The sequence below is a fragment of the Panthera tigris genome, chromosome D3, assembly GCF_018350195.1.
Source record: "Panthera tigris isolate Pti1 chromosome D3, P.tigris_Pti1_mat1.1, whole genome shotgun sequence".
Classification (NCBI taxonomy): Eukaryota; Metazoa; Chordata; class Mammalia; order Carnivora; family Felidae; genus Panthera; species Panthera tigris.
Window position 1 is genome coordinate 7591799 of NC_056671.1, and position 24035 is coordinate 7615833.

Here is a 24035-nt window from a genome sequence, read left to right on the forward strand (position 1 = left end):
TGATAGACACCCCCAGAAAAGGTCACACAACTATTACTATAGTTATAGTAATATAACTGTATCCCATCTGGGGGCAGAATCCTCAGCCCCATCAGATCCTTCACCTACCACTACCCACAGCCCACAAGGACCTTCTGATCCCACCAAAGGAAAGCTCTGGTCTTGAATTAATAGTGACGATCAATTACAGAACGGGGGCCAATGCGCAAAGCTCCCATGTCGCTAGACTCTCAGGTAGGTCTCTGGGCCTGTGATAGGGATGGGCAGGGGGTGGACACAGGTTCCTTCCCAACCAGCTACCGCAAGAGAAACACCATGGCTGCACTGCCCCTGGGACTGACTGATTTCAGATGACAGTACTGCCTACTTCCCAGGAGAACTGTGTGTGATAAGGAGTGGAATGGGGCAGGAGCCATTTCTCATGGGGAAGTGGCACTTCTGTTCACCCAGTGTACTGACTGCGTGAAAAGAGGGAAAGAACCTTCCCAGGATGGTCCCCCAACGAGGAGGAGAGTGTCAGAAAGACCAAGAGCCAGAGCCCCAACTATTAGTATTTCTTTATTTACGCAAAAATTCTCGCTTCGTTCATTTCTCCGGAGTTGAAAGAACAAAATGCCTGGCTTCCCTAATGCCAGCTGGGGATCTGAGATACTTACTTGGCCTGGTTGCTGAGAAGGGTCACATTCACATTGCCAAGGACCAGGTTTAAGTAAAGCCTGGAAGGAAAATACCTGTGAGGGCCACCGTGTTCCTTAACAGCCCTGGGAGGGGGCCCCCCAAAACCATTCAAACTCAGTAAGCACACATGGAGCACTGGTGGTAGAAAACAGGGTGCTAAGCTCATTGGTAAAATTCTCACATGGAATGGGAATGATGATCACCTAAAGAATGTGAAAACTGTGACATACAACAGTCATGACGAACTCATTGTCCCCCCATTTTAGCTGGCTGACAGACCACATTTCCCAGGCTCCCTTGCAGCCAATGTGAGCATATGACTAAGTTCCAGCCAATATGGTGAAGGCATGTATACAATCTCTAGGTCAATTTAAAAAGGGCTCTTTTTGGGGCGCCTGGGTGGCGCAGTCGGTTGAGCGTCCGACTTCAGCCAGGTCACGATCTCGCGGTCCGTGAGTTCGAGCCCCGTGTCAGGCTCTGGGCTGATGGCTCAGAGCCTGGAGCCTGTTTCCGATTCTGTGTCTCCCTCTCTCTCTGACCCTCCCCCGTTCATGCTCTGTCTCTCTCTGTCCCAAAAAAAAAAAAAAAAAAAAAAAAAAAGGGCTCTTTTTAAAACTGAGGTATAACCTTCAGTATATTTATGCCTGGCTTCTTTCCCTCCATATTATGTCTGTGAGATTCATCCAAGTTGTCTATACATAGTATTCCAGTGACTGGAGATACCACAACTTATTTATTCATTCTGCTACTGACGAACACTCAGGTTGTTTTCAGTTTTTGGCTAATAGAAATACAGCTGCTCTGAACATTCTTTTTTTTTTTTTTTTTTTTTTTAATTGAGATGTAATTCACATACCATAACATCACCCTTTTTTTGTTAAGGTTTTATGTATTTAAGTGATCTCTACCCCCTCCACGTGGGGCTCAAACTCACAACCCTGAGATCATAAGTCACAAGGTCTTCTGACTTAGCCAGGCAGGCACCCCCATTACATCACCCTTTTACAGTTTTTTTTTTTTAAGTAATCTTTACACTTCACGTGGGACTCGAACTCACAACCCCAGGATCAAGAGTCATATGCTCCTCTGACTGAGCCAGTCAGGCACCCCAATAACATCCCCCTTTTAAAGTACACAATTTAATGATTTACAGTATATTCCCAACATTGTACGACCATCACCATTACCTAATTCTAGAACATCTTCATCATCCCCAAAGAAAGCCCGGACCCATCAGCAGTCACTCCCTTTCCTCCCTCCCCTGCCAGCACGTGGCAACCACTAACCTACTTTACATCTATGGATTTGCCTGTTCTGGACATTTCATATAAAAAGACTCATGTGGGGGCGCCTGGGTGGCTCAGTTGGTTAAGCGTTCAACTTCAGCTCAGGTCATGATCTCACCGTTCATGAGTCCGAGCCCCACGTCGGGCTCTGTGCTCACAGCTCAGAGCCTGGAGCCTGCTTCAGATTCTGTCTCTCTCTCTCTCTCTCTCTCTCTCTCTGCCCCTCCCCTGATCGTGCTCTGTATCTCTGTGTCTCTCAAAAATAAATAAACACTAAAAAAAAAAATTTCTAAAAAGACTTGTGTAATATGTAGCCTTTGTGTCTGGCGTCTTTGTTGTCAACACTCTTATACGTGTCTTTTGGAGGACAGAAGTGCTCACTTCCATTGGCTATGCAGACAGGAGCGGAATTTCTGGGTTACTGAATATCTATGTTTTTGGCTCCACTGGGAAATGGCAAATATTGTTTGTTTTGTTTTGTTTTGTTTTTCGTATAAAGTTATCTGCTTGCCCTCTACTCCCTGACTCTTCCCCACTTCCTGAGGATGTGATGGTGCGCGCCAGCTCTGCTCATGCAGATGAGGACAACTCTCTGAAGGGTGGTGAAGCAGTGAGTTGGTGCTGGAAAGACCCTGAGTCCCTAGATGACCCCACGAGCCCACCACTCTTGGCCCACTCACCTCTGGACTGTTATGTTTGAGACAGAAACCTCCAGCTTGTTTGAGCTCTTGTATCATTGGGCTTTTGTTACAAAATAGCCTGTACTCTCATGCACAAATAAAAGTGTAAATAAAAGGTTATGTATGAAATCTCATAAGGGTTAATTCCGCAGAGGGAGAGGGGGTTTTAGAAAGGCTTCACTGAGGTGATTAACATCTGAACTGGGCTTTGAAGGATGAGTAGAAGGCTGAGAGGAGAAAAGAGAAAAGAGAAAAGAGGAGTCTTCTTTCTAGCTATGAGTAAGTGCTAGGGGGCATTTCCAGTCTGGTGTAACTGAAGCAGAGATGTGAAAAGAACATCTGTTGTTTTTTGCCTAGCAATATAGTCCCTACTTCCTGAAAGAGAGTCTCTTTTCCTCCCAGACCCTAAGGTAAGGCACATGAGCCAGGCTTAGCCGATCAAAGCAGTGCATCCCCGATTGGGTCAATAATGGTCATGGGACACACTGGTCACAGGCCAATAAGACTCGGTCCTGGGATTTTTCCCAGAACTACTAAGAAACAAAGATGCTTTCTTTACTGGGATTGCTAAGCAGGCAGAATGCAAACCCAGAGCAACCCCGGCCAGCTAAACACACTGGCAGAGAGAGTAAAATGAAAGCTCACTGAGAGAGAGAGAGAGAGAGCCTAACAGTATCATTTGAGCAGCAGGATCTGGCCAGACCCACAGCAACATCTGGACCTTTTAGTTACATGAGCCAATAAATCCCCTATTTTTTCTTAAGCACTTTGAGTTGGGTTTTCGGACATTTGTAATCCAAAGATTGCCAACTGGTGTAAAATGCACGGAGGACTGAGGAGACTGGAGCTTGGAAAGAGGATCTGAGCCACATTGTAAAAGAGGGTCATGCTGTTTCATTCTATGGAAAATTATCACCATCCAACTTAGGGAGATTTTCACCAAATTTGGCACCAAAAAAAGAAAAAAAAAAAAAAAAAAAAGCCAAGAAGAATGACTTCAAATGTGAAAGGGCTAGTAGTCTCCTGACAGGGGCTCTGACTTTGAGTTAGGCCAAACCAGGAAAAAGGGCAGAGGGAAGTGATGGGAGCACACTTGGGAGCCCGCATCAGGTTTTGATACAATGCTGTTCGATCTTGCTCGCTCTGGAACAGGTGGGAGTGATGTCACTTGAGGGAGGAGATGGGACTTCTCCGAAGGAGGAAGACGGAAAGAACACAAGCTCTGGAGTCAGGGTATTCACATCCAAACCTGGGCTGCGCCACCTGAGCAAAACACCCGCTATGTCTCTGAACCTTGTAGAATTCAGATATCTGGGTCCGACTCACCAAGCTGTAGACAATTCAAGAGCCCCCAGCACAATGCCAGGCATACAGCAGGCACTCAATAAATGTTTGTTCTCAAAGGAAAAGAGAGAGAGAGAGAGAGAAACCAAGAAACAGACTCTTAACTACAGAGAAAAAAAACTAATGGTTACCAGAGGGGGGGTGGGGAATAGGTAAGGGGATGAAGGGTGCACTTGAGGTGATGAGCACTGGGTGATGTATGGAATTAAATCACTATACTGTATACCTGAAACTAATATAATGCTGTCTGTTAACTATACTGAAATTTAAAATAAAAATAAATAAATAAATGTTTGTTTTTTGGGAGAAAACTTTCCTCTGGACCTTGGGTGGCCCCAGGCATGCGGCCAGTGCTAGAAACGAGATCTTACATCTAGTTCCTTGCCAAAGCCCTCCCAGGAAGTTCACTCTGAGATCCCCGCCTGTTCCATGGAGGAACACATAAGGAAACTTCCTTTTCTTTGTTGCCCTTGCTTCCCTTCTTTCTCCTCAACCTCAAGCCCCCACAGGGAGGTGGGAGTCACACAGACCAGGTATTCTAGGCCTGCGCATCTGCCTGCAGCAGGGGTGGGATATGTTTCCAGTTCCTACCCATTCTTCTTGGGCAGGTAGGCCTCCATGTCGAAGAAGACATTCTGCCGCTCCTTGATGTTGGCACTCATCTGCTGGATGAGCTCTGCCTCCTCCCGACTCGCATGGTGCTTGTAGCTGTTTGGTCAGAAGTGTGGGCATAGGAGAAGCAGCCGTGTTACTCAGACTGGAGGAAGAATCCGGGAGCTCTGGGCACTGCCCTCCCATCTTTCTATCTCAATGCTTCTTGTAACCTCAATTCTCCCTCTGCACCCTGTGGGTTTGACACTGGGTCCCTGCTAGTCTTGTGACCTTGGGAAAGTTCTTTAACCTCCCTGCCTTATTTTCCATACCTGAAAATCAGGAGTAGCATCAGGCCTACCTCATGGACAATACTGTTGTGAGGATTAAGTGAGCACAAGCAAAGCAACACATTTAGAATGGTCCTTGATACTCAAGTATGAGCTCGATGGACTCTACAGGCAATACCATACTTCTTACTATTCTAGAAGAATAGCCTGATTATGAGAAGGGCAGACAGGAAAGTGCTTTAAATGTAAAAGCAGCTAAATGATCATTGTCTGTTATTCTTTGGTGATATTTAACTCATAAAACTAGAAAAACAAGTCAGTGGACACACTCTCAGAATAGTAGGCACCCTCATGGGTCAACCTTCTAACCCAATGGTTCTCAACTGGAAACACTTGGCAATGTCTAGGAATATTTTGTTTGTCAAACAGGGATAGAGGCGAGGGATGCTGCTAAACATCCCATAATGCACAGGACAGACCCTGCAGCAGAACTGTCAACAGTGCCAAGGTTGAAAAATCCTAGCCTGATGAAGACTATTGAATCTTACCATCAGTAAGATGTGTTTTTCCAAGAGTGGTGATATCATTACATGGAACCATCCATACTCTACTCCATGACTAATGGGCCTCCATTTCCAAAATGGTCAGCCAAGGCTAGAGATATAACCAGCAACCTTTGCAAAAACTGTCCACAAGGGAAGGGAAAAATGGACCAGGAGTTACACACTATGATATGGAATCCCAGCTAAGTATACTGGGATAAGCCACTCAGAGCCTCAGTCTCCCTGCCTGCCTGGGGATCACAGCATTCACTGGGCTCCTTCACCTATGAGGGATGAGAGCAATTTCCAAACCATGAGGACGTGAGGATCAATCGGAAAGTGGACATATGATCGTGGCCTCAAGAACTGAACTAAATCATGAGCTTAAGTATGTCCCCCCCCGGGGATACCAGACTTCCCACCACCTACACCAGAGACCTATAACAACTTTCCTCTAGGGAACTCTCTCTCATCCTCTTTCCCCTTCCATATAGTTCAAGTAAGGCTGTCCCATTCCCCAGGTCCATAAACTAAGCCTATGACCTAGTCTTGCCTAACCAGAGTCTCAGTGATTAGTTCACAAATGGGCACGTGACCAATTCCAGCTAATGAGGATCACATCCAGAACTCTTGCTGGAAAAACAAGTTATTCTGCTGGGGTAACCAAACCAATAGGAAGTATGGCTGGAAGACACAAGTCTGGCACTGCTGGTGGCCATCTCGGTGACCATAACGGGACAGTCGGCCTGAGAGTGAAGCCAATCTAGAGGAAGGCAGAATTCAGAGGGGGGAAAAAAATCCTAAAAACATCTTTTGACCCATGGATCCAGTGATGTCTGAAATTACTCCTGGGATTTTTCCACTAAAATTTCCATTCTCTGCTCAAGACAGCTGAGTTGGGTTTCTAGCCCTTAAAACCAGGGGCGCTGCAGCCTCACCTACCTCTGGAGTGTGTGCTTCAAGTCCTCTAGTCGCGTCTTCTGCTTGTTGATAGAGCCACTACACAAAGTCTGGAGTGAAGTCAGCTCCTCCAGCTTCTGCCTGTAGATCCTGTGGGTTTCCTGAGGGATAGAGACCCCAAGCAGGGTGTATGGGAGAACACGAATGGGACGTTTTTCATAGTTTGTTTCATAGGACATGACTACGGAAGTCAGTTTGGCAGCTGAGATGATACAACTACCACTATCAGAGATGTGGCTTACAAAACTGGGGCTGGAATTAGGAAAGGCAGCATGGCACAGCACTTGTGTAAGGAACCAATGTTTTGTTGTTGTTTTTTTCCCCCTAGACAGGTTCTATCCTTCCTAATGGTAAAGGCAACCAAAAAATGCCTTTGAGAGGCCACCTCTTGTCAATTCTTGGCCCAGTTGGTTTGACTAGAGCTAAGAGTCTCCATGCCGGGAGCAGTCATGTGACCTAGGTCTGGCCAATCAGTATCCTCCAATCCCCTGGCCACTGACTGGCTCAGAGGCAGACACGTGGCTTATTTGGGCCAATGAGGTCAGTCTGGGGACTTTGGCTGAAGTATTGGTTTAGAAATGCCCTCCTTGTGGGTTTGCTAATCTGGTAAAAAGTACACCTGGGGCTGCAGAGCAAATGAAGCCAAACACAAATATAATTGCAACAGGGTACAAGACAGCATTCTCACAGCATCATTTCAGCCCTTAGATTTAACCAGGTCTGAATGTAATGCTCTTCATTATATGATTTAATAAATTCCTTTTCACTTAGGCCAATCTGAGTTGGGTTTCTGATCCTAGCAATGAAGAGAGTTCTTGCTAAGTCAACTAAAAGGACATACCTCTTCCCGTAAAGCTAGCCCTCCCTACCCCAGGCACAGTCACTCCAATAAAGCCAGCATCTGGAAATAAACATTCAGGGCCATAAGGCCAGGGGAAATACAAGAGACTTCCCAGTGCAGGGAGAATGAACACAGGAACTTCTCCATCACACTGCCACAGGGCACCTCCCCCAACATTACACCCCAACATATGCAGAGAAACAACCCTTTCCCTCTAGAGTTCTGATAATCTAAGACAAACACCAACAATTTGGAGGAAACTATTAGGGACAGGGACCATGACACTAAAAAAACAATAACCCAACGAACATATTTAAAGCATCTGTTTTCTTGGGTGGTGGTGAAATGTATTTAGCAGAGGGAGAGAAAAAGAGGACAGTTAAAGGATGAGGCCAGAGCCCAAACTCTCACATCTGCCAAGTGGGGTCTCTAGACATGACAGTTAAGCCAGAAAATAAGGAAGAAGTGAAGGCAGTGAAGTGAACAAATAACAGTGAGGAACATCATCAAAGAACACTATGAGCAAGTCTCCCTTGGCCCTGAGATGAGAGGGTTTGTTCCCCCGAATTTACACAGTATCCTCAACCTCTCCTTCCTGGGCCCCCCAGGGAGGAAAATCATGCTGTTTATTTAACTTTTTATTTTATTTTAAACATTTTCTTGTTTTTAATTTATTTTTTTGAGAGAGAGAGAGCACTCGAGCAGGAGAAGGGCAAAGAAAGAGGGAGAGAGAGGATTCCAAGCAGGCTCCACACTGACAGTACAGAACCCGACATGGGGCCCGCATCCACAAACTATGAGATCATGACCTGAGCTGAAACCAAGAGTCGGGCACTCAACGACTGAGTCACCCAGGTGCCCCTAACTTTTTACTTTAAAATAATTCCAAACTTGCTAAAGAACTGTAAGAAGAATAAAAAGAACTCCCCTGTACCCTTCACCCAGATTTACGGTTAGCATTATGCCATACGTATTTGCTTTATCGTGTGTGTGTGCGTTCTTCTTCTATTTCAGGCATCAGTGAACTATAACCCACAGGCCGAATCCAGCCACCAGATTTTGTATGGACAGTAAGCTAGAATGATTTTTGCCTGGTTGAAAAAACTCAAAAGAAGAATGCTTCATGACACGTGAAAAGTATATGAAATTGAAATTTCACTATCCATAAATAAACTTTATTGGAGCACAGCCACACCCGTTCATTTACATATTGTCGTGGCTACTCTGGCGCTACATCAGCAGAGCGAGTTGTTGTGACACAGACCATATGGCCCGCCACAGCCTAGAATCCTCATTACCTAGCCTTTCTGCCAAAAAAGTTTGCCTACTCCTTACTAAACCATTTGGGAGTTGACTGTAGACAACATGCTTCTTTACTCTTAAATACTTCAGTGCATATTTCCTAAGAACACGACATTCTCTTACACACTCACAGTACAATGATCAAATCATTGTATCTCGTTAGACTCCTTCAGTCTACAACAGCTCCTCAACTTTCCTTTGTCTTTCATGACATGGACATTTTAAAAGGGTTCAGTCCAGTTGTTTTGAAGAATGTCCCCCCATCTGAGTTTGTCAGGTATTTCCTCATGAATGGACTTTGGTTATGCATTTGGGACAGAAATGCCATTAGAGTGACTCTGTGTCCTCCGTGTCTCCTATCAGGAGGGACACGGTGTCTGTGATGTTAACTTTGATTGCCTGGGAAAGTCTCTGTCCACTGCTTTCTCCACTTACAGTGACCAGCTTCCTATCTGTAATGAACAAGTAATCTGTACAGAAGGAGGCTGTAATTTATTCACTTTTGAATTCCTCAGTGCCCAAACAGCCCTCTATGTTCAACTAATCTGCTAGTAACAAAGGAAACCCTCTAGAACTGGACAGGAAGGATGGGGGCAGAAATACCCCAAATAGAGTACACAGACTTTGAGAATGTGGGGCCTCTGGACCAAAAGTCCCCTGAAACACCAGCTGAGTCTCCTGGGAGATTAAGGGCCATGCTACCTCCTGGCTCTCTTTGGTGCTGGGTCCCACTACGGAAAGATAAGACCAAGACTGCAACATCAGCAGCCAGATGCTCACCAGGCCCTCCTGGGCTTAAATTAACATTTAATTTCAAGGTAAAACATGAAGACATTATCCTCGTTAAAAATTAAAACACTACAGCTACAGCTACAGTCAGCTATGAATATCCCCCATCCTGTCTTCTCCCCCTTCTCCAGAGGTAACTACTGTTACTAGTTTCTTCTAGACCTTTTTCTATGTATTCTTTCAGACTGCAGTCTATTTATCTATGTATTTCTGTATTCTACATAGGCCTATTTCTATACATATGCACACAAATATATATACATATTTATGAAAAATACACGCTGTTGCAAAAATTAATTGTTCCTAATACTCATTCTCCTTTACTTCCTTTAGTAACAGGACCACACTGAGTTGTAGCTGGGCACGTAGCTGCTCAGTAACAGACATTTCCCAGCCTCCCTTGTGGCTGTGTGTAGCAGCAGGACTAAGAGTTAGCCAAAGGGATGCAGGTAGAAGTGACGTATACAAGTTCTGAACCACCTTTTTATAAGGAGATGCTTGCCCTCCACTGTCCCTTTCCCTAGCTGGATATGACGACAACAGGTGCAGTTACCTTGAAACCAGAAATGGAAGCCACATGTCAATGGCAAAGTCCAATGTCCTTTCCCCAGCCAAACCAACCTTGGGTGACCTCATGTGACAGAGCTTCTCACCTGTGATGGTTTTAAAACAGAATGCCCACCCTTTGGCACTCCTCACATAAAGAGGTGGGATCTCTGTTCCCTCCTCTTAAATACAAACAGGCTTGTGGCTGGTTTGACCAATAAAATATGGCAGGGGCAACATGACAATTTCTGAGAATACGTATGGAAGGCCATGTGGCTTCTGCCTTTTTTGCTGGAACATCTGCTTTTAGAGCAAACAGTTCAACTACTCTGAGGCCACCATGTTGTATGGAAATCCTAACCACATAGAGAAGTCACATGTAGGCACTCTGAGCAATAGTCCCAACTAAGACAAAGGTTCTTGTCATTCCAGCTCAGGCATTTAGATGCATGGGTAAAGAAACCTCCAGATGATTCTAGCCACAGCCATGTAAGTTACTCCCAGCCATTCAAGTCTTCCCAGCTAAAGCCTCTGACATCATAGAGCACAGTCAAGCCACTCCATGGCCCTGTCTAAACTCCTGAGCCACAGAATCCATAAGCAAAATGTAATCACTGCTGTTTCATATAGCAACACAAAACTGAACACCACTTACCCTGGACCACACTCCCTTTGGACTGTTAGGTGAGAAAGAAGCTACCTCATTTAAGCCTTTTTTTTTCTTCTTCTAAATTTGGGGATCTCTTTGTTACAGCAGCATAGCTTAGACCCTAACACACATACTTTTGATTTTTAAAAATTTCACAAAAGTATCAGAATATAGATACAATTCCACAACTTTCTTTTCTCACTCCACAATATGTCTTGAAGCTCTACCAACATAAGAATATATGGATACACATACTTCATTCTTTTTAGTGCTATGCTATGGATATGCTACAGTTTATTGAGCCACTCTCCTATCGCTGGATATGTAGGTCATTTCTAGTCTCTGTCTATACCCAACAATGCAACACTGAATAACATCTTTGCGCTGCCTCCCTGGGCACACACACAAGCATCTCTCTAGGGCAGAGAAGAAGGATTGACACTCTGGGTCAGAGTGTACAGCCTTGGTTTTAGTTTTAATAGATCTTGGCAAACTGCCCACAGAGTGGCTCTACCAATTTACACTCCCATCCACAGTGTATGACAGTTGTCCACACCTCAACAACACTCAATGACATCTACTTTTCTACAGGCACTTGTCTAAAGCTCTGCTGGTGATATTTTCTGCTCAATGCTATGGCATCAGACTGGGTAGGGATAGGAAGTCGGCGAGACTTCCCACAATTTTGTCCCCAGGCATATGGAGTCACTCCTGCTCCCCTCTGGTGTTCTCTCTCTCTCTCTCTCTCTCTCTCTCTCTCTCTGCCATCAGCTAGAACCACTTCCCAGGGGAGATCCTATATTGGAGACCATACATCTGGTCTACTCTTGTCTCCAGCTCCAGGCTCAGGATTTGCCAGCTACGAGGAGGACAACATGGGGTGGGGGGAAGGGGAGGAGGGAGTCAGAAACAAGGCCCTTAGTGTGACATATGCTCCACTCCCAGGGCATTCCTCGCCCATGCTCAGACTCTGCTGATTCTACCCTCATGCCAGTCCCACAAGCAGTAGGAACATTTACCAATTCATCTCTTGGATCCTAATTTTCCTCCAGAAACCTGCCTCTTTCTCTCTTTAACTGCGGTAGAATATATATAATATTTACCACTTTAACCATTAAAATTTTTAAAATTTTTTTTGATTTATATAAGACACATCTTAAAAATTACCCTCTTAATTATTTTAAGTGTAGGGGTGCCTGGGTGGTTCAGTCGGTTAAGCTTCGGACTTCAGCTCAGGTCCGAAGTCGGGCTCACATCTCACAGTTTGTGGGTTTAAGCCCCATGTCAGGTTTTGTGCTGACAGCTCAGAGCCTGGAGCCTGCTTTGGATTCTGCGTCTCCCTCTCTCTCCCCTTTCCCCGCTCATGCTCTCTCCCAAAAATAAATTAAAATATTAAAAAAAATTTTTAATTAAAAAAAAACTATTAATTATTTTAAGTGTACAATTTGGTGGCATTAGATATGTTCACATCATTGGGCAGCTATCCCCACCATCCATCTCCAGAACTTTTTCATCATCCCCACTGAAACTCCAAACCCATCAAACAATAACTCCCATTTTCTATTTCCCCAGACCCTGGCAACCACCATCCTACTTTCTCTATAAATTTGACTCTCCCTGGGGCGCCTGGGTGGCTCAGTCGGTTGAGCGGCCGACTTCGGCTCAGGTCACGATCTCGCAGTCCGTGAGTTCGAGCCCCGCGTCTGGCTCTGTGCTGACAGCTCAGAGCCTGGAGCCTGTTTCAGATTCTGTGTCTCCCTCTCTCTCTGACCCTCCCCTGTTCGTGCTCTGTCTCTCTCTGTCTCAAAAATAAATAAACGTTAAAAAAAAAAATAAAAATAAAAAAAATAAAATAAAAATTTTTTAATTAAAAAATAATAAATTTTACTCTCCCAGATACCTTAGATAAGTAGAACCATATATTGTCCTTAAAAAACAAACAAACAAACAAACAAACAAACAAACGGGTGCCTGGGTGGCTCAGTCAGTTGAGCGTCTGACTTCAGCTCAGGTCATGATCTCGCAGTCCGTGGGTTCAAGCCCCGCGTCAGGCTCTGTGCTGACAGCTCAGAGCCTGGAGCCTGCTTTGGATTCTGCGTCTACCTCTCTCTCTGCCCCTAACCCACTCACATTTTGTCTCTGTCTCTCTCAAAAATAAATAAACATTAAAAAAAAATTAAAAAAAAAAAAAAGAACCAGATAAGTTTAACTGAATCATACATGTGGACCCTTCTAGTTCTTCATAATTTAGGTCTGACATCTCAGAAACACTTTGGGGGAAAAAATGCAGGGTTTTTTGGGGGATGGGGGAATACATGATTACATTTTTAAAAATTCCAGTTACTTAATATACAGTATTCTATTAGTTTCAGGTGTACAATATAGTGATCCAACAATTCCATACATCACCCAGTGCCATCACAGGCGCACTACGTAATCCCCATCACCTATTTAACCCATCCCCCCACTCCCTTCCCCTCTGGCAACCATCAGTTTGTTCTCTAATAATTAAGAGTTTGTTTCTTGATTTCTCTTTTTTTCCCTTTGCTCATTTGTTTTGTTTCTTAAATTCTACATGAGTGAAAGCATATGGTATATTCTTTGACAGACCTATTTCACTTAGCATTATACTCTCTAGCTCCATCCACATTGGTGCAAATGGCAACATTTCATTCTTTTATGGCTGAGTAATATTCCATTGTGTGTGTGTGCGCGCACGTGAGAGAGAGAGAGAGAGAGAGAGAGAGAGAGAGAGAGAGAGAGAGAGAAGGTATGCGCACGTGAGAGAGAGAGAGAGAAGATATATATATATATATATAAAATAATGTTACTATGAACATGGGTATATAAGCATCTGTTTTGAGTCCCTGTTTTCAATTCTTTTGGGTATATACCCAGAAGTGGGTTTGCTAGACCAAATAGTAATTCATTTAATATATTTTTTAGGAACTACCATACCATTTTCCACAGCAGCTACACCATTTCCTAACAGCTGTCTCTTGATGCATTGTCCACAGAGTGGTTCTGGGAGGTCAGATGGTGGGATGTAACTCTTGTCCTCCCTTGGAATCCCTGGCTGTCCTCTGCACCTGTCTCCAGAAGACCCTCAATTAAACCTGTGCTTTCAGATGCTTTTTCCAGGAGCAAGATGAACCACAATGCAGCAATCCAATCTCCAAACCTGCCTTTCATCCAGTCAACCCTGAACCTGTGGCCTCAAATAGAACTGGTCACCATATGGAAGCTTTCTGTTGTTTTTGCCAACTACGCAGCTATTCCCCTTCTGGTTAATGTCTCCACAGTTTCTTTGGAGATCTATCCCTCCCCCACACTCAGTTATTGAAATGTGACTAGGAATGAGGTTGAACCTGTCCCAGGTTTCAGGGCATATGACCCAGGCTGGCCAATCAGAACATTAGCCTCCTGACCCAAGCAGGCTGATTCAGAGACAGGCATTCAAAACCAGCAAAACTCAGTTGGGGGGGTGGGGGGGGAGATTTCATCAAAACTGCTGAACAAGAGTTCTTCCTCCACTAGTTTGAAGGAAGAAGAGCTAATTTGAGCCCAGAGCGAATGGGGCCGTCTTGCTTCATCACGGATCCAACTGATGGGAAAACAGGGCAGAGAGGTAGAAGAAGGCTAAGCCCCAAGGGTTCATTTATTTGAGCCCCTAGATGGTCAGTTTACCTTTGACCTCCCAATTACATATGCAAACAAATGGTGTTTTAGTCTGTTTAGCTTTGCCAGTTTGAATTGAATGTCTTCATTTCAGAAGCAAATGTCAGAATCTAGATTAAAATGCCTAAGAACAGGGGCATCTGGGTGGTTCAGTCCGTTAAGTATATAAGACTCTTGATTTCAGCTCAGGTTGTGATCTCACAAGGTTTGGGAGTTCGAGCCGTGCACTGGGCTCTGTGCTGATGGCACAGAGCCTGCTTGGGATTCTCTCCTTTTCCCTCTCTCTCTGCCCCTCCCCTGCTCGTCTGCTCATGTTCTCTCTCTCTCTCTCTCTCTCTCTCTCTCTCTCTCTCTCTCTCTCTCTCTCACACACACACACACACACACACACACACACACACACACAAACACACTAAATAAACAAACAAAAATGCATAAGAACAGAGTTTTCCTTCTGGGCAAAGTTAACCATACAAGGTAAGAAGAGAAGCCACAAATCTCGGACTCATGATTACCAGCCTCTTGCCCTGGGCACTATCATCATCCTAAAGATGCTAAAAACAAGACCTGGAACCTCATTGAATGAATCCTTCATCAAGCCAGTAACTAAACGGGCACCTAAAAATGCAGATCTCTGGACAGTCAAATTGCGTGTTTTTCTACCAAACCAAGAATTTGGTAGAAACAGATAAACCATCCTTTTTTAACAACTTTACTGAAGTATGATTCACATATCATAAAACTCACTCATTTTACATGTACAATTCAGTGATTTTTATACATTTACCAAGTTATGCAACTATCATCACATCCAGCTTGAGGACATTTCCACCACCCAGTAAGATCCCTCATGTCTATGACAGCAGTCACTCCCCAATGGCAACCACTAACCCACCTTCTGTCCCTACAGATTTGTCTCTTCTGGATATTTCATATAAATGGAATCATACAATATGTGGTCTTGTGTCTGGCTTCTTTTACTCAGCATCACGTTTTTGAGGTTTATTTACATTGTAGCACACACAAGTATCTCTGTCTCATTACGTTACTGCTTCTATGAAAGACCTCTGTTAGTAAAGTAATGGCTTTCTTTTTTCCATAAAAGTGAAATTCCTCCTCGGATTTCTTTTGGTTAGCGAAAACAGGTACTAATGGAAGTCTGTCGTAAAAGCAAAGTGGTGTAACTCAAACTTTCAGAAAACAAGGGAGACTCTCTGCTTTATGCCAGTTTGGCTTATGAAAGGTTTCGCAGGATGGTTGTACTTATGGACAGTAGGCAGAAGCACGTATTACTTTGTTTCTATTGCTACTTAACAATAAAAATTTGGTACAGATGCACCACATTTTGTTTATCCATTCACCTGTCATTGGACATTTCGGTTATTTCCACTCTTTTGCCATTATAAATAATACTTCCATGAATATGTACAAATCTTTCTGCAAAGATAGATTTTCATTTTTCTTGGGTAGATACCCAGGAATGGAATTGCTGGTCATATGGTAAATATATGTTTAACTTCTAAAGAAAATGACAAACTGCCAAATCACTATTTTTGTTTCTAAACTTGGCTGCAGTGGATTGGAACAGGGGAAACACCAAACACTGTGAGTCCGCTCTCAGCATAGGGTGCAGGGAGTACCAGCTTATTAAATGTGATTGACTCCCACATCAAGTTGCGACCTCTAAAAATAACCCAGAATGCTGGGGGCACCAAAGCAGACAAGCAGCTGCAGAAGAAAGTACTCCATTTGGGAGTACAAAGCAAACCCCCACCCCCTAACTGTCTAGTTCAAGGCCAAAGAAAAGAAACACATTTGACAGACTATCCAAGGATGGAGCTTTAAAGGAGAAAAAAGAGAATAATTATAAGCAAACATTGCCAGTAAAGAATCAAATGCTAACTATATAATTTAATCAAAATATCTAAAAGAGAAAATACAAGCATAGTACAATAATCGATTCAGCAGGAAATAATATTTGCATGGTCATGATCATGTAAGTGACTGACAGTGAACCTATAGAGCTGTTTTTCCCTTTTTTTTTTTTAAGTTTTATTTATTTAATCTCTACACCCAACGTGGGGCTTGAACTCACAGCCCTGATATCAAAAATTGTATGCTCTTCTGAATGAGTCAGTCAGGCACCCCAGAGCTGCTTTTCTTTATAAGCCTTTTGGTACTGTTGGGTTACTTTTTGGTCTCCTGCTTATTTACTATGAAATATTTCAGGCATACAAAAAAAGAAAGAAAATCATATAATTAGTAGAAAATAAACATGAACACCCATATTCTCACCCTCAGTTTAAGAAATAATAGTTGGGGGAGGGGCACCTGGGTGGCTCAGTTGGTTAAGCAGCCGACTTCACCTCAGGTCATGATTTCATGGTTTTTGGGTTCAAGCCCCACATTGGGCTCTGTGCTGACAGCTCTAAGCCTGCTTCAGATCCCATGTCTCTCACTCTCTCTCTTCCCTCCCCCCACTCACACACTCTTTCTGTCAAAAATAAATGAATAGGGGTGCCTGGGTGGCATAGTTAAGCATCCGACTTCGGCTCAGGTCATGATCTCACAGCCTGTGTGTGAGTCCAAGCCCCGCATCAGGTTCTGTGCTGACAGCTCGGAGCCTGGAACCTACTTCAGATTCTGTCTCCCTCTTAATCTGCCCCTCCCCTGCTCATGTTCGCGCTCTCTCTCTCTCAAAAATAAATAAACATAAAAAAATTTTTTTAAATAAATGAATAAACATTAAAAAGAAAAAAAAGACAGAAATAATAGTTGGGGCACCCGGGTGACTCAGTTGGTTAAGCATCTGATTTTGGCTCAGATCATGATCTCACCATGGCTTGTGAGTTTGATTGCCTTGTCGGGCTCTCTGCTGTCAGATCCCCTGTCCCCCTCTCTCTGCCCCTCCCTCCCTCAAAAATAAACATTAGCAAAAGGAAATAATAGTGCAAGAGAGTTAAAAGCACCTATGTATACTTTCTATATGGTATCCCTATCCTCTGCCCCCAAAGAGGGGGACCCCTCTGCTGGTTATTCCTGCCCCCATGCCCACCCCAGATCAATCCTGTCTTTCTCTGTGCCCTACGAGGCTGACCCCTATGGACTGCATCTCCCAGACTCCCTTGCCCTGCCTCCTACTTGGGTTTAGCCAATGGATGCACAGTGGGAGGAGAGAGAAACTGGGGTATTTATTCCTTCTGCCTCCTTTCTGCTTTGCTGCAGCCTTCAACCATCACAGCTCCTATCCTGCAGCATCTCTTCCCCAGCAACAGACTTTGGCCAAGCCTCTGATGATGGTCCCCCCTTCCCTCTGCCCCTTTAGAACAGGACTGGCCCCAGCTCTAGGGGCCTCACTCTTAAACCATCACACCTCTGTAAACAGCCCCTTCCTTAAACTTCTTTCAGTGACATCCTTCAGGGAGAGTCATTTGCTTCTCACCAGCCCCCCTCCCCCAATCTCCACCCTACTGAATCTGGCCCATATCACTCCCTTGTACTATATATATGTATCAGCAAGCAATACATGGTATTGTTCTGAATGCTTTTTAACTTTATCATACACGTCATACTATATGTACGTCTCTGCAACTTTCCATTCAATGTTGCTCTTCTTTTAAAAACATTTATCCCTGTTGACACATGTAGTTCCAGTTTATTCATTCTGCTCATTGCACCTTACTCTATGGATGTCCAGTGGAATAATCCATTCTGAAGAACATTTAGGTTTCCAGCGTTTAGCTGTTATAAACAAGTTTTCTGAGAATTCTTGTACATCTCTATTTGAATTTTTAACTTGGTGGATATGTATTGCTTCTAAACATGTAGAATGGATTAAAAGAGAGAGAGAGAAGCACTAACATTGGCTCTATGAGCTGGAATGCCTATACCTTCTTTCCTACACAGTAATTACCATCCTTTTATACCACGTACAGGAGACAAACAAGCGAGTTTCCATTGGAGGCGTAGGCAATCTGCTGCCTTTCCTGTTCTCTGAGGCCCCAAGCTCTGCCCCAGTGGGAAGATGAGGTTAATGACTCCAAGTCCCAGCATGGTTGTGAAACATCTGGAAATGCCTGATTAACACAGCGTGGCTGAATCGTAAGATCCAGAACTGGGAAGTCACAACCCAAGCCAGCATTTATTGCAAGAATTGCCAGCAATGGAACCTCATGGCATTTTCAGATAGAGCTCCGGCCCAGGAGCATTGCGAGTTGGTGGGCAACCCAGTACATTGCAACAGAGCCACGGCCACCACCAAAATGTGGTGCCTGATAGCTGTGCTTCTCTCTAGTGGTAAGCTTTTGAGAGATTACTTTCATATGGTTTTCTTTCCAAGGAATCCAGTTCAAATAAAGATTTCTGGATGCTGAGTATACCTACCTAAGACTCATCACCATGAAAACAGTAAGGATGGCAAGATGACTTCACCTACACTGTGTCAATTCTATACTGGAAAATATTCCAAGTCACATGCCAGGATGTCACATGGCAGGATTGATTAGTGATGTCTGATACAGGAGCAGTAAGTGAGGGTCCTAGACATGTGTGTCAGACGTTTGGGAGTCCGGAGAGCCTAACTCTTCATATCCAGAGTCTGCCACTTCTTAGCTAAGTTATGTAATCTCTTTGTACCTCAGTTTCCTCAGCTGTGAAAGGGTTAGGAGATGAGATATATGTGGGGTGCCCAGGTGGCTTGGTCAGTTAAGTGTCCAACTTTGGCTCAGGTCATGATCTCATGGTTTGTGAGTTTGAGCCCCACATTGGGCTCTACAATAACAGTGCGGAGCCTACTTGGGATTCTCACTCTCTCCCTCTCTCTTTGCCCCTCCCCCATTTGTGCTCTCTAAATAAATAAATAAACTTTTTTTTAAAAAAAGCAGGTATATGTAACAGGCCATGTACTGTTTTTTAAAAATCAGTTTTATTGAGGTATAATTTACATATCAATTCATCAATTTTCAGTTATACAACTCAATGAATTCTGGCAAATATATACAATTGTGTAAACACCACCACAATCAGGACATAAATCAAAGGTTCACAAACTTTGCTGGTTCACCACGCTCTTGATGTCTCAGTAAACTTTTCACAGTCCTCAGGCCAAATAATTGAAAAGTATTTATGCCCTAACAACTTAGTAGCCTTTTGGGGAAAAAAGAATACTCAGAAACTGACAAATCTTTTTTATTTCATTCTGAAATAACCAAAATTATTTACTAATGGAATGTGTGTGCCTATTGTGCTCTGCACAAATTCTTAACCCTTGGAATTGGATTGGACACTCTCACCCTCATTTCGTGTTCCACATTGATTTTCACATAATACTTGATTTTAATCACAGACCGCTAAAAACCTAACTACACAAAGATATGACATCATCAATAAGAATGTAGCATGGGGCACCTGGGTGGCTCAGTCGGTTGAGCATCTGACTTCGGCTCATGACTTCATGATCTCACAGTTTGTGAGTTCAAGCCCCGTGTCGGGCTCTGGGCTGACAGCTCGGAGCCTAGAGCCTGCTTCAGACTCTGTGTCTCCCTCTCTCTCTGCCCCTCCCCAGCTTGCACTCTGTCTCTCTCTCTCTCTCTCTCTCTCAAAAATAAATAAACATTTAAAAAAATTAAAAAATAAATAAGAATATAGTGTGATTTAACGTGCAGGTAGGAACTATCCCAAGTTAGTTTAAGCGGTATATGACAGATGTCACTGTGTTTCCCTTAAAGATTTAAATTATCTTGGGGGGACTGGGTGGCTCAGTCGATTAAACCTCTGACTTTGGCTCAGGGCATGATCGCACAGTTTGTGAGTTCAAGCCCCGCATTGGGCTCTATGCTGACAGCTCAGAGCCTGGAGCCTACTTTGGATTCTCTGTCTCTCTCTTTCTCTGCCCCTTCCCTGCTCATGCTCTCTCTCTCTCAAAAATAACAACAACAACAACAACAGTTAAAAAAAAAAAAAAAAAAGAGTATAGACTCTGATATTCAGCAGCCTGGGTTTGAATCCTGACTCCAGTACTTATAAGACATGTGACTTTGGGTATATGATTTTCCCTCTGTAAAATAGGATAAAAGGATCTACTTCATAGGGCTTTGATAAAATAATACTGGCCTTTTTGCATCTATCCCGTCTCTCTCATGTCTATTCTATACACAGCAGCCAGAGGGATGCCCATTTCATTGGTAGGAAAAAAACAAAAATCTTTACAGTGGCCTACCAGGCCCCTGTATTTCTGTGAGGTCAGGTTTAGGGAGAGGCCTCTTCAGGCTACCTCCTTCCTGGATGGGGAAGGATGGGGTCAGGTTTCCAGTGATGCAAGGCAGGAAATGCTTATTAAATCACCTGCCATCGTGTCTGTAAGTGACCTTCTGTGGTCACACCACAGGCCACAGGGCCAAACGAGTTGGTCTCAGACCAATGCTCAATTCACCAGCATAGCTGAAACCCTAACGAGCCAAACCAAAAACAAAGTCCCCATAACCACTTGACCTTGCCCCTGAGTCTAGTGAGGCCCTGGCAGAGGCAAATCACAGTCAAAAGAAAACAGATCCTTTCCTCTAGAAAGTCCCAGAGATGATAACTTTTTTTTTTAGTGGGGGAGGGGGAATTCCAAAGACCTTTCAAATCCTCTGGGGTCTGACAATTAGGTTTCCTCTTTCTTCCCTTCATTTGAAAAAGGTAAGGAGAGGTGAAACACAGAAACTTTAGCTATGACCCCAAGAAAGACAGAATCAAAGAGACACAAACATGAAACCCCAAAATCCCAGATTCTAGGGCAAATATAGGAAAATTAAGACAGAAAGGAATTTTCTAGTAAAAAAAAAAAATCTATATATCCATATATCTCCTTCCTTTCTAGTTCCAAACTGTCCACCTGACTACCTGTTGTGACCTCCTTTTTCCCCAATAAATGTCTCATATCTGAGGGTCTGTCCAGCATATACACAATGACAATATATACCCTACTTACTTTTTTAAAAATGCGTTCTCCTTTATTATTATTTTTTTAATGTTTATTTATTTTTGAGAGAGAGAGAGAGAGAGAGCGCAAGCAGGGGCAGAGAGAGAGGGAGACACTGAATCCGAAGCAGGCTTCAGGTTCCAAGCTGTCAGCACAGAGCCCAACGCAGGGCTCGAAACCACGAACTGAGATAAAGTGACCTGAACCGAAGCTGGATGCCCAACCGACCGAGCCACCCAGGCGCCCCTATACCCTACTTACTATCCTCAAATCCCATTGACTTCCAGCTCAGGAGTTCAAAGCTCTCGCATTCATTATGGGGGATGTGGAGGTGAAGAGAGAGAGAGGGACTCCCAGCACACTGATAGACATCGGAACTAAGCATTTAAAGTACTAAGTTCTAGTGTCAGCTTTACCACTAAAAGAGCTGTGTGACCCCAGTTGAGTCCATTAGCATTCCCAAGCTTCAGCTTCCTCATCTATGAACTGAAGTTATAGACAGTGCTTTTGCTCTATGACCTTGACCCATGCTGCTGGGGACTTGGTGGCTTTCCATCCATCACTGACCTCTGACCCAGCAGTGGTCCACCAAAGCCTGAAGCCAGCAAGGTCCCTCTTCCCCAAAGGCTCCGTCAATTCCAATTCCCCCACTGCTGAAGAACTGAGTAGGTGACATCACAGTTTCCCCTTATACAACCCTTGCTGTGCACCACGGGACAAAATCCAGAATCCCCAACTGCTCTCTGTCTCTCACACAACTGAACCCCAACGATACCAAGTAAGAACACAACAACAAATCAAACGTCTCCTTTGCAAGCTCTGCCTGCCAAGACTAGTTATCTAATTGCTGTTGATTGCATTAATTGCATGGCTCTGAAGTGTTGAGACAACTCCATGTAGTGTAAGGCAGGGCAAGGGAAAGGAATTCATGAACAAAACGGTACAGTAAAACTCTTCTACTCCAGACCCTAACGCCTCTTCCATGGCTCCAAGGCTGAATGTGACTTGAGAGCCCAGTAGGACAAAGTATTAAGAAGCAGCTGAATCTTCTCGATGGGACAGGAGCTAGAAGGATCCACTGGGAACTGGGTGGGCCCCAAGCCCTGGACTTAAGGGGAGGGCACCACCCCACACATGATGCACAGGCCAAGAACAGCATACTGGTTCTGGATACCCTATCCTCTGCTCATGCCTGAAACGGAGGCCCCCCACCCCCACCCCTCACCTTCCTGCTCAGTCTCTTCAGGACCCTCCTCTTTAAACATTGGGGCCTACTGCCACATGTCTAGAAGACCCATCACAAACAATCTCCTCTTCCCTCCTCTAGACACTATAAGAGGCCAACCAACTGCAGACAAGAGCTACATGGACAGGGAAAATGTCATTGCTCCAGAATAGGAAGAAGTGGGGTGGGGCTGTGCAATGATTTCAGGCAAACAGAGCCCAACTCCAGAGAAGTACCTGGAGAGGAAAAAGCCCCATCTCCAAAAATGATCCAGGAGTCCCTCTCGGCCAACCCCAAGGTTTCAAAGGAGGTGTCTCTAGTCACCTCAGTAGGTAGCTGAGACCTCTCTGAACCTCCTTTGGATTAACTCCTCCGGCCAGGCTCCCACAGGGGCAATACCATTCTCTCAAGAGGCCTTGCTTACATCTGCCCTCACCCCACCCTGGGTAAGGTTCTGGGCCAGATGGGGGAGGGCAGGGAGCAGCTTCTATCACCGAGGGAGGCAACCCAGCTGTCAGAACTGACAGATGTCATCCAGAACGCCAAACTCAGCCTGCAGCAGCGGCAGAGAGGAGGGCACAGACACCAGAGCCCCAAAGATGCAGAACAAGGGTCCCCAATCCCTGAGCAAAGCCTAGGGGTTCAAGGTGAACGGCTCCCAAGCACATCTCTTAAAATGTAGTTGCAGAAGAGAGAGCTGCCCCACCAGAATAGGAGTTGAGCTGCCTGCCGAGAGTGGGGTTAGGAGAGACCCCTGCGGAGGTGGGGGCTGGGCCGTTCTCTGAATCCCAGCACATATCTGTGCCCACAGGCTTCCCTTACATGACACACCTGGAACTTCCCCTCAGAGACCACAGACCAACTTTCTGCAGAGGAGGAGGTGCGCGGGAGCAAAGAGCCGGTGCGAAGGCGGGATAATGGGGGGCTACGACAGGGCGCCCCAAGTGGGTGAAGAATTGAAGTGCTGGAAGATAGGAGGATGCTGGCCCACGCGGACGACCAACTCCCAGGGCCTAGCCAGGGGCACCCCCCCACCCCCGACCCTGACGGGCCCCACCGCCCCGGCTGGGGAAGCAGGAAGGGAAAGGCACTGCACCGCAGGTAGCAGAGCTGCCCAACCAGGTGGCCCGGCCCTACCTGCAGTTCCTGAAATTCTCCCTCCAGCTCATGCCACTCGCGCTCGCAACGTTCCAGCTGGCCGGACATGGTGCGGCGGTGCGAGGCGGCGGCGGCGGCTCCCGCAGCGTGGCGCCACTGGCCGCCAGCACCACAGCCCGTCCGCTCGCCGGCCGCCTTCGGAGACACCAGCTGTTCCTGCGCAGCCGGAGCCACGCGCGCACCTGACGTCACAGCCCCCGCCCCGGGGGCCGCCCCACCCCCTCGCCGGGGAGGCAGGCCCCGCGCATGCGCACGCACCTCCCCCCGGCTCCGCCCCCGCGCGCCGGCTGGGGGACCGCTGTAGTTCTGCAGGTCTTGGCGGGTCTGTTGCTGCCCTCTTGAGAGTGCTTATGCTTTTCCAGAATCTCTCCTAGTTGGGCTAGGGGCTAGGGAACTTGTCCTCAAACTGCATTTGCCGAACTTATTTTACTTAGATTGTGTTTATTTGGGGTGTCTGAGTCGGGAGGGAGGAAGATTTTGGGGAGGTGAAAGCTCACCACCTCTTGGCATTGCCT

The 24035-nt window shown here is 45.2% G+C and overlaps 1 protein-coding gene across 6 annotated transcripts in view; it reads right to left on the reverse strand.

Annotated features, from left to right (window-relative positions):
• Window positions 1-23684, reverse strand: part of TMEM120B (transmembrane protein 120B) — a 52240-nt gene extending 28556 nt beyond the window's left edge. For all 6 annotated transcript variants that reach the window (XR_006209857.1, XR_006209859.1, XR_006209856.1 and 3 more), the window contains exons 1-4: window positions 23500-23684; window positions 6354-6472; window positions 4580-4696; window positions 657-716 (exon numbers count right to left, since the gene is read on the reverse strand). Coding sequence is in view for 1 of the 6 variants with exons in the window: in XM_042962019.1 (XP_042817953.1) it covers window positions 657-716; window positions 4580-4696; window positions 6354-6472; window positions 23500-23568 (365 nt within the window). In the remaining 5 variants the exon portion in view is untranslated. The remainder of the gene's footprint in view (window positions 1-656; window positions 717-4579; window positions 4697-6353; window positions 6473-23499) is intronic.
• Window positions 23685-24035: the final 351 nt, after the last annotated feature.